General features: G+C 45.4%; 1 protein-coding gene across 1 annotated transcript in view; it reads right to left on the reverse strand.

Annotated features, from left to right (window-relative positions):
* Window positions 1–11,958, reverse strand: part of LOC112071556 (thyrotropin receptor-like) — a 48,023-nt gene that overhangs the window by 3,173 nt on the left and 32,892 nt on the right. Inside the window, 6 exon segments of the mRNA XM_024139003.2 lie at window positions 10–599; window positions 3,026–3,064; window positions 3,067–3,135; window positions 3,597–3,736; window positions 7,309–7,317; window positions 7,393–7,581. Of these exon segments, the coding sequence (XP_023994771.1) occupies window positions 10–599; window positions 3,026–3,064; window positions 3,067–3,135; window positions 3,597–3,736; window positions 7,309–7,317; window positions 7,393–7,581 (1,036 nt within the window).

An 11,958-nucleotide genomic window follows, 5' to 3' on the forward strand; every position in this document is an offset into this window, starting at 1 on the left:
AATACTGACCTTCTGGTAGTTGCTAACCCCCACTAGGGGGAGCATCGCTAGGAGGAGGCAGAACAACCATCCAGCCAGCATCACAGCAGTGGCGTGGGGCAGACGCAACTTCCTGTCCAGCCTCATGGCGAACGTTATTGCGTACCACCTCTCTAGCGTGATCACCGTCAGCGTATACACCGACAGCTCGCTGGCAAACACCGTGAAGAACCCCGCCAACCCGCAGCCCGGCCCCGTCTGCCAGTCGATGGCGTGGTTGTAGTACTCCGCCTGGGTGTGAARGTCCACTGAGGCGATGAGGAGGAGATATATCCCCATGCAGAGGTCAGCGAAGGCCAGGTGACACATGAGGAAGCGKGAGACGGAGAGCTTGTAGTGGGAGGTGAGGAGGACCAGTAGCACCACCATGTTACCTACTACAGCCAGCAGAGACACAAACCACACAGACACACGCAGGAAGCTGAAGCCCATGATGTCCTCGCACGGGTTGAACTCGTCGGGTGCAGGGGCGCAGGTCACCTCCTCGCCCTCCTCACAGACCACGTAGTCGTAGCGATTGTCAAAGTCCTGGCTGGTGTCCTCCTGCGGGTTCTGTAAGATGAGATAAGACAAGACATATTGTATTGTCTTATCTCAAGTGCACAACGGCAGGACATGGTATCAAAGAAACKTAAAAATATATATATTTTATTTTTCATTCCTTTCCACTCCACATACAAACAACTTACAGACGCACACTATAGCTACATCTCATCTGCCCAGACCCGCATGCTCACACTCCCGTCCCCAGTGTCTACCTTCTCACACTCCCGTCCCCAGTGTCTACCTGCTCACACTCCCGTCCCCAGTGTCTACCTGGTCACACTCCCGTCCCCAGTGTCTACCTGGTCACACTCCCTGTCCCGCCGTGTCTACCTTGGTCACACTCCCGTCCCCAGTTGTCTACCTGGTCACACTCCCGTCCCCAGTGTCTACATGGTCACACTCCGTCCCCAGTGTCTACCTGGTCACACTCCCGTCCCCAGTTCTACCTGGTCACACTCCCGTCCCCAGTTCTACCTGGTCACACTCCCGTCCCAGTGTCTACCGTGGTCACACTCCCGTCCCCAGTGTCTACATGGTCACACTCCCGTCCCCAGTGTCTACCTGATCACACTCCCGTCCCCAGTGTCTACATGCTCACACTCCCGTCCCCAGTGTCTACCTGCTCACACTCCCGTCCCAGTGTCTACCTGGTCACACTCCCGTCCCCAGTGTCTACCTGGTCCACTCCCGTCCCCAGTGTTACCTGGTCACACTCCCGTCCCCAGTGTCTACATGGTCACACTCCCGTCCCCAGTGTCTACCTGATCACACTTCCGTCCCCAGTGTCTACATGCTCACATCCCGTCCCCAGTGTCTACCGCTGCTACACTGCCCGTCCCCAGTGTCTACCTGGTCACACTCCCGTCCCCAGTGTCTACCTGGTCACACTCCCGTCCCCAGTGTCTACCTGGTCACACCTCCCGTCCCCAGTGTCTACCTGGTCACACTCCCGTCCCAGTGCCTACCTGCTCACACTCCCGTCCCCAGTGTCTACCTGGTCACACTCCCGTCCCAGTGTCTACCTGGTCACACTCCCATCCCTAGTGTCTGGTCACACTCCATGCCTAGTGCCTGGTCACACTCCCATCCCTAGTGCCTGGTCACACTCCCATCCCTAGTGCCTGGTCACACTCCCATCCCTAGGTGTCCCCCTGGTCAACACTCCATCCCTAGTGCCTGGTCACACTCCCATCCCTAGTGTCTGGTCACACTCCCATCCCTAGTGCCTGGTCACACTCCATCCCTAGTGCCTGGTCACACTCCCATCCTAGTGCCTGGTCACACTCCCATCCCTAGTGCCTGGTCACACTCCCATCCTAGTGCTGGTCACACTCCCATCCCTAGTGCCTGGTCACCACTCCCATCCCTAGTGCTGGTCACACTCCCATCCCTAGTGCCTGTCACACTCCCATCCTATGCCTGGTCACACTCCCATCCCTAGTGCCTGGTCACACTCTCCCATCCCTAGTGCCTGGTCACACCTCCATCCCTAGTGCTGGTCACCTCCCATCCCTAGTGCCTGTCCACTCCATCCCTAGTGCCTGGTCACAACTCCCATCCCTAGTGCCTGTCACACCTCCATCCTAGTGCCTGGTCACACTCCCATCCCTAGTGCCTGGTCACACTCCATCCCTAGTGCCTGGTCACACTCCCATCCTAGTGCTGGTCACACTCCCATCCCTAGTGCCTGGTCACACTCCCATCCCTAGTGCCTGGTCACACTCCCATCCCTAGTGCCTGGTCCACACTCCCATCCCTAGTGCCTGCATTATTGTTTGCCATTTGGCCTTAAATTGGGGTTAATGATGGCGGATTGATTGCTTTCCAAGTTTTTAAGTATACGTATCTCACTACGTCCCCATATGCCATGTCTTGACATTTGCAGACAGACAGAATAAAAGTTTATATTGTAATACTTCTGACAGACAACTTTCTAGCTCCACCCACAACTTCCAGCCCCTATAGCATTCCCAGAAAGCATGGATCACACTAGTTTTACACTTACGATTTATTTTTATTTTGTCTCTTGTATAATATATTCTAAACATTAGTTTATACTAGATTAAGCGTACATTTTCCTTAACTGTAATATGGTTACATATGCTCCAACTGTTGTCCATCTTGTGCCAACATAAGTTTTTTTTAAAGTCTTGGTTCCAATAGTTAATATATGTTTCTAAGAGATTGTCAGTTGGATATGCTCTCTGCAAGGTTTTGTATGTCTTCCCTGTCATATGAACATCCTTTTCTGACTCAAATATGATTCCCTCAAGGTCCGTTGATGTCCAAAGATACATGGAAATGTAGTGATGTGTAACTGTTAAGTATTAAAGATACTAATGATATCAATACTAGCAACCCTCCGGTTTCCGGCCCACTCCCACCAGATTTTCCCCAGTCAGTGCTGGGATTCAAACAGGTGATCCTCTCTTACCTTCAGGTCTCCCCGAAGCCACGTCATCGTCCGGCTGCCCACCGAGTAGGCGTGGTAGTTGAGGCTGCTGTGGAAGTCTCTCCAGGGGTCTCCCTGGGTATCTTTGAACACACCATCTCTGAAGCCCCCTCACTGGACTGCTGGTCAGCTGTGTCTGCAGTGGGGTTCTCCCTGGGTATCTTTGAACACACCATCTCTGAAGCCCCCCTCACTGGACTGCTGGTCAGCTGTGTCTGCAGTGGGGTCTCCCTGGGTATCTTTGAACACACCATCTCTGAAGCCCCCCTCACTGGACTGCTGGTCAGCTGTGTCTGCAGTGGGGTCTCCCTGGGTATCTTTGAACACACCATCTCTGAAGCCCTCCTCACTGGACTGCTGGTCAGCTGTGTCTGCAGTGGGGTCTCCCTGGGTATCTTTGACACACCATCTCTGAAGCCCCCTCACTGGACTGCTGGTCAGCTGTGTCTGCAGTGGGGTCTCCCTGGGTATCTTTGACACACCATCTCTGAAGCCCCCCTCACTGGACTGCTGGTCAGCTGTGTCTGCAGTGGGTCTCCCTGGGTATCTTTGAACACACCATCTCTGAAGCCCCCCTCACTGGACTGCTGGTCAGCTGTGTCTGCAGTGGGGTCTCCCTGGAGGGATGGGACTGTGAGACGACCTACGGACCTCTTCTGCTGCTGGTCGTAGAATGCTGTCAGGTTACAGATGATGTACCTCCAGGTATCTGCAATATCCAGGCCGGGTTACTGAAAAAGCTTTTGTGACACGCGTGACTTTGACGAAGGGCTATCTGAATACAGTTTGATTGAGATCAAATTTGATTGATAGATTAATGTGTTTTTGTGAGCAATAATTATTGTAAGAGAAAGAATCAGTTGAGTATGGTGACAGACATTGTAAGTTGCAACATTAAATGGTGAATGTCGGTAAGTTCAAGTTGAGTGAAAACAAATAGTGCAATACCTCTTTCATATAACTCTCCTGTGGTTTTTATTTTGTGCCTGTTTTACCGTGGGTCAAGGTACCCTATATCTACATTGGGTTTATTAGGTAACGGCACAGGAACGCCATAAAATACCAGATCTTGAAGAGCAGAACATAACGCGAGTATGACCCATCTACCATAATTATTAGAATCGATACGGTTGTTCCTTATTTTACTGGGCGTATATGTTATATGAGTTGCCGGAACCGGGGAGTGGCTATGGGAGTGTCTTTTTGATTTATTTGTTTTTCATACTTGAACTTACCGATTATTTGCACTCATTAAGTTGCAACATAATGGGGTATGTCTTAGTCATACTCCATTGCACTTGCAGATCGTTGGTTCTCTTTCCTAACAATAAATCTAGTGTTGAGTGACAGATGAAATAACACTACGAGCTGGCATATATAAATAAAGTAGTAGGAATCTAAATAAATCATTTGATCTAATCACAAAACTCGCGCGTCGAGTTCAGAATATATATAGCCTCACTGGCTCAACGATTCCAAAGGGACTACCGGGACCGGAATGGTTCACACCACAGACATATAGTGGGGGCATCTGTTTTTCAAAACGCCTCACAATTCAGAACGGATCATGGAAAACTTGTATGTCAGTTGCCAGCAAGATGCATGTGCTTATACGCTGACCGAGGGTTTTAGAGAGTAAGCATTACTAAAATACAGCACTGACCGCCTCACAATGTTCATACAGGTAACGCACGCGAGGCTAGTGGCTAGAGGACGTACGCAATACAGTCCAATTAAGAGGTACTCATCTGCTCCACAGCGTCCAGGTGTTCCAGTGGCGGTCAGCCCCATCTACCAGCAACAATCACGCTAGACCCAGCAGTCCAGTGAGGGGGGCTTCAAGACGATACAGTTAGCGAGTGGTATCGCTAGGTTTCTTGGTAGAGTTCTACAATACACACTACAGTAGCAGTACCAGGTTTGGTAAGCTACATGCACAATACAGTACAGGTACGCAGGAAATTTGGTCAGCCTACAATGCAACACTGACAGTACAGTAGCCAGGTTTGGGTAAGCCTAACAATGCCAATTACAGTAAAGTACCCAGGTTTGGTAAGCCTACAATGGCAACAATACAGTAAAGTTTTACCAGGGAGACCCCCGCACCTGGGCAGACCAGGGCTGAACAGCACGTGTCTCAGGTGGAGGGGGGCTTCAGAGATGGTGTGTTCAAAAATTTATCCCCAGTGAGACCCCACTGCAGACACAGGCTGACTACTAGTCAGTGAGGGTGGGGTTCAAGAGAAGTAGGTGGTGTTCATGAGTTCCCAGGGAGTACCCCTTGCAGACACCAGCTGACCAGCAGTCCAGTGAGGGGCTTCAGAGATGAGTGTGTTTCAAAGATCCAGGGAGAGCGCCCACTGCATGACACAGCTTGTACCAGCAGTCCAGGTGAGGGGGGCTTCAGAGATGGTGTGTTCAATAGATACCCAGGGAGACCGTCGCACTGCAGACACAGCTGACGCAAGCCAGTCCAGGTGTAGGGGGGGGCTTCAAGTTTTTTGTCTGTTTTACGGCAGGATTGGGTCAGCCTACATGCAGCAAGTACACTCAGTACCAGGGTTTGGTCGAGCCTACAATACACTACAGTACAGTACAGGGTTGGTAAGGGCTACAATTACACACTACAGTAGCAGTACGCAGGGTTGGTAATGCCTTCAATACACACTACAGTACACGTACCAGGGTTTGGTAAGGCCTACAATACACACTACAGTAGCAGTACCAGGTTTTGGTAAAGCTAACAATGCACAATACACTACAGTACCAGGATGGGTCAGCCTACATAACACTACAGTCAGTACCAGGGTTGGTAAGGATCAATACACACTGCAGTAACAGTACCAGGGTTGGTCAGGCCTACAATAACACTAAGTACAGTACCAGGGTTGGTAAGGCTCAATACACACTACAGTACAGTAACAAGGGTTGGTAAATGCTTGCCAATACACACTCAGTAACAAGTACCAGGGTTTGGTGAAGCCTACAATACACACTGCAGTACAGGTACAACGGGACTTGGTAAGCCTACAATACACAGCTACAGTAAGTACGCACAGGGTTGATCAGCCTACAATAACACTACAGTACTTGTACCAGGGTTGGTAAGGCTACAATACACACTACAGTACAGTACCAGGGTTGGTAAGGCTTTAATACACACTACAGTACAGTACCAGGGTTGGTAAGCCTACAATACACACTACAGTACAGTACCAGGGTTGGTAAGCCTACAATACACACTACAGTGCAGTACCAGGTTTGGTAAATCTACAATACACACTACAGTACAGTACCAGGGTTGGTAAGCCTACAATACACACTACAGTGCAGTACCAGGGTTGGTAAGGCTACTTCACTCTATAATTTGCTTTTCATTTACCAAACCATCATCATCATCAGGTTTATGGGTCTACAGTTTAAGGATCCAAGTGTTATTTATTTACAAACTCCTAGACAGAATAACAAATTACCATGTGTTAACCACACAAACAGCAACTCAACAAAAACATCACCAAACACAAGTTGCAAGCCTTTCTAGCCTGGTCCCAGATCTGTTCGTGCTGTATAGTCAATTTAWATGGTTGTTGTCATGTTTGGAATGACAATGACCATAGTTGTTGGCAAGAAAGCACAAACAGGTCTGGGACCAGGCGAAGGCTTTTCACATCTCCCATATAAACGAACTCACGTAGAATTAGGAATTAGAATGGACATGAACCTTTTTATGACGGTATAAAAAGATCAGCCATTTTGGTAAGAGAGTTGGTCACTCAGTGCTGTGATAAGATATTGTGTAAAACAATGAATTTGAAGATGATCTGCACAGTAAGTTTATTAGCTAGCTAGCTAGCCAGTTTTACTGCAATGATTCCGTGCATTTTCAAATTAACTGCCAATATGMCAACATTCCATACAAACAATGCAGTCGAGCCACAGACGACAGGACTTAGACAAGTTGTAAATGCAACAAGTACTGATCTTGTATCATATAATAACACTTCTCAAGAAAACTCAAATGTAGACATTTATGGTCTGTTAACATAATATGTAAAAACTATATCGTTTATAAAGGTTAAATACAAATGTTCTGTATGAATAGCCTCTAAAATAGATTATATGGATTATAAATATATTCTAGACTAAAATATAAAACATGTATAATCCATATAATATATTTTAGAGGTTTTTCAAATAAAACTGTATTTGTTATATGCGCCTAATACAACAGAGAAATGCTTACTTTCTATTTACACACAACATTTGTATACTTTGTATAGCTTTAATTCAAATAGCCTCTAAAATGTATGACATAGCCTCTCTAGTAATTGAATAGAATCTCTATTCTAACTCACCCTCGTTTCTTCTTGAGGTTCTTGAAGCCGCAGCAGTGAGAGGGGTAGGTGAGGTCAGCGGTGGTCAGGTGTTTGAAGGTTTTGATTGGCGGAAGCTTCTTGAGGTTCCAGGYGCTGCGGGCCATCAGCACCCTGAGAGACTCCAGCCCTGCCGTGGGGAGGGACGACACGGCCGTCAGGGACACGTCACTGTTAGGGAAGACAGACATGACAGCTGGAGGTTACTGAGGGCTCTTAAAGGGAGTCTTGACTAGAGGTCGACCGATTATGATTTTTCAACGCCGATACCGATACCGACTATTGGAGGACCAAAAATGTCACCTTTATTTAACCAGGTAGAAAAAAAGCCGATACAGATTAATCGGCCGATTTATATATATATATATATATATATATATATATTTGTAATAATGACAATTACAACAATACTGAATGAACACTTTTATTTTAACTTAATATAATACATTATAAAATCAATTTAGTCTCAAATAAATAATGAAACAATTTATTTAAATAATGCAGAAACACAGTGTTGGAGAAGAAAGTAAAAGTGCAATAAAGCTAACGTTTAATAAGTTCCTTGCTCAGAACATGAGAATACATGAAAGCTGGTGGTTCCTTTTAACATGAGTCTTCAATATTCCCAAGAAGTTTTAGGTTGTAGTTATTATAGGAATTATAGGACTATTTCTCTCTATACCATTTGTATTTCATATACCTTTGACTATTGGATGTTCTCATAGGCACTATAGTATTGCCAGCTTAATCTCGGGAGTTGATAGGCTTGAAGTCATAAACAGCGCAATGCTTGAAGCACAGCGAAGAGCTGCTGGCAAATGCAGGAAAGTGCTGTTTGAATGAATGCTTACGAGCCTGCTGGTGCATACCACTGCTCATTCAGACTGCTCTATCACATCATAGACTTAATTATAATAAACACACAGAAATACGAGCCTTTGGTCATTAATATGGTCAAATCCGGAAACTATCATTTCGAAAACATAACGTTTATTCTTTCAGTAAAATACGGAACCGTTACGTATTTTATCTAACGGGTGGCATCCCTAAGTCTAAATATTGTACAACCTTCAATGTTATGTCATAATTATGTACAATTCTGGCAAATTAATTACGGTCTTTGTTAGGAAGAAATGGTTTTCACACAGTTCGCAATGGGCCAGGCGGCCCAAACTGCTGTATATACCCTGACTCTGCTTGCACAGAACGCAAGAGAAGTGACACAATTTCCCTAGTTAAAAKAAATTCATGTTAGCAGGCAATATTAACTAAATATGCAGGTTTAAAAATATATACTTGTSTATTGATTTTAAGAAAGGCGTTGATGTTTATGGTTAGGTACATTGGTGCAACGACAGTGCTTTTTTCGCGAATGCGCTTGTTAAATCATCCCCCGTTTGTTGAAGTAGGCTGTGATTTGATGACAAATTAACAGGTACCGCATCCAATATATGCAACGCAGGACAAGCTAGATAAACGAGTAACATCATCAACCATGTGTAGTTAACTGTGTAGTTTAATAACCTGCCCAGGGACTGCGGTTGAAAATTAGCCGGCTGGCTAAAACCGGCACTTTTACTGAAACGTTGATTAATGTGCACTGTCCCTGTAAAAATAAAAATAAACTCAATAAATAATAAATAAACTCAACTAGTGATTATGTTAAGATTGATTGTTTTTTATAAGATACGTTTAATGCTAGCTAGCAACTTACCTTGGCTCCTTGCTGCACTCGCGTAACAGGTAGTCAGCCTGCACAGTCTCCTCGTGGAGTGCAATGTAATCGGCCATAACCGGTGTCCAAAAATGACAATTACCGATTGTTATGAAACTTGAAATCGGCCCTAATTAAATCGGCCATTCCGATTAATCGGTCAACCTCTACTCCTGACTGCGGGTTCATAGAGAGTTAATAAGAGGTCATAACAGTTCACAATAGTTTCACAACAGAGGACAAGTTCATACAGAGTTCATTAACAATAAAAACAGTTCACACCACTGCCAGGAAATGGAGACGACAGCTGGAGGTCACACAGGGCCATAGAGCTTTATAGCTGGGGTCACACATATTTGGTTCCCTCTAACATGCGAGTGTGTGTGTGTGTCACGTGTGTGTGTCACATGTGTGTCAGTGTGGTGCTTGTGTGCCAGTGTGTGTGTGTGTGTGTCGGTGTATGTGTCGGTGTTGTGTGTGCGTGAGTCAGTTTGTGTCTGTCAGTTTGTGTGTGTCAATGTGTGTGTGTGTGTACGTGCGTGCGTGCGTAGAAGTGCTTGAATGGTATTCGGAATCATAGGCCAAGATGGTTCATGAAACTTCACTAAAGCAGATTAAGCTACGTGAAGACACACACAACACACACACACACACACAACACACACCACACGATTACGCTAGTGACAGACACACACACCACACACACAACACACACACAACAAAACCCAACCCACACACAACAACCACACACACACACACACACACACACACACACAGATTACGCCTAGTGCTAGTTTCTGTTTGCCCTGTTTATGACAGCAACACCTCCTCACCGTCTAGTTCTTTTTATATGCATGGCTACATGTTTTGCCTATCCTCCAAATCTGGGATAAACATTTTTGACAAATGCTTATTTATTCACCAGTTGTTAGACTAGTGACATTTCTGAAATGGAATGCAAAATACCAAACCTACATCTGGTTCCCGCAATAGAGTGTCCACCACTCTTCCATCGTCTTTAACTAATTAAACATGCTGTTTTTCATTGTCCACCGTCGCCATGACAAAGACAGAATCTCACTGGGATATTCACAACTACGTTACATCCATTTCTCTTCACAGCATCCTGTGTGATTACCACTACATACAGTGCATTCAGAAAGTATTCAGACCTCTTGACTTTTTCCACATTTTGTTACTTTACAGCCTTATTCTAAAACGGATTAAATAGTTTTTYCCCCCTCATCAATCTACACACAATACCCCATAATGACGTCACAATACCCAATAATGAAACTGAAATATCACATTTACGTAGTCAGTACTTTGTTGAAGCACCTTTGGCAGCGTTTACAGCCTTGAGTCTTCTTGGATATGAAGCTACAAGCTTGGCATACATGTATTTGGGGAGTTTCTCACATTCTCTGCAGATCCTCTCAAGCTCTGTCAGTTTGGATGGGGAGCGTCGCTGCACAGCTATTTTCAGGTCTCTCCAGAGATGTTCGATCGGGTTCAAGTCTGGGGTTCGGCTGGGCACCTCAAGGACATTCAGAGACTTGTCCCTAAGCCACTCCTGTGTTGTTTTGGCTGTGTGCTTAGTGTGTGCTTTCCAAATCATGTCCAATCAATTGAATTTACCACAGGTGGACTCCAATCAAGTTGTAGAAACATCTCAAGGATGATCCATGGAAACAGGATGCACCTGAGCTCAATTTCGAGTCTCATAGCAAAGGGTCTGAAGACTTATGTAAATAAGGTATTCATGTTTATTTGTAATACATTTGCAAAAATTTGGAAAAACCTGTTTTTGCTTTGTAATTATGGGGTATTGAGTGATGGTATTTTTGTATTAATTTAATCGATTTTAGAATAAGGCTGTAACGTGGGTGAGGGACAAAACATGAACAAGATGTTTCCTCTTCTAGCATACTAGTTAAATGACTTAATACGATTAAAATAAAAGATAAGCCAAACAATGCATTAAATAAATCATCAGACTCTCACACGCACACGCACACACACACAACACACACACCCACACACACGCACACACACCCACACACACGCACACACACCCACACACACACACACACACACACACACACACACAGAGCAACACTGGAGAATAACAGTGTGGGTCGAAGACTGGCCGATTGTCAATCAGAGATGTTTAAGCCATGACCTCATGTGGTTGACCTCACCACTCAGCCAGGACTAGGACATGGGCCCTGCTCCAATATTTATAGAATAGAAATATTCACCCATACTTCCTTTCTTAAGTAAACATAGAGATAAGTGATTGGATGGGTATAATTATTACTTTCACCAATCCAGGTCAGTGATTATGTCATGGAAGGAAGGAAGGGAAGAAGGATTTCTGAAGTACTTGAAACAAGGCCTTAGTCCTGAGAGGGCTATGTAGTCCACCATTCTCCCCGACATGCAACCATCTCAGAGGCAGAAAAAGGATGGCGATCCTGCTGTTGCTGCCTGCCAGTCAGCCACATCCCAACTTCCCACGCAGTTGCACTTGTTTTATCCTAGCTAGGAAAAATACAGAATAACAATCAAGCATTTTGTCAACAGTGATGACAGTTTGGAAACTGGAGAGTTAGGCTTTCTCCTACTACATTGACTTTGGGTTTGGAGAATGAACGGATACTTTCTCTATAATGCTTGTTCTATGATAAAGTCACTCACAAACATCTCTGATAGATGGTTTTTAGCAACTTCTGGGGTAGCTATTGCAGTTTTGATAGCGCAGTAAAAATGCAGTAATGCAGTGACTGTGGTATTTTGGATGCCAGTAATTGCGAGAATAACTGGCAGTGTAC

Source organism: Salvelinus sp. IW2-2015, unplaced genomic scaffold (genome assembly GCF_002910315.2).
Source record: "Salvelinus sp. IW2-2015 unplaced genomic scaffold, ASM291031v2 Un_scaffold1641, whole genome shotgun sequence".
NCBI lineage: Eukaryota > Metazoa > Chordata > Actinopteri > Salmoniformes > Salmonidae > Salvelinus > Salvelinus sp. IW2-2015.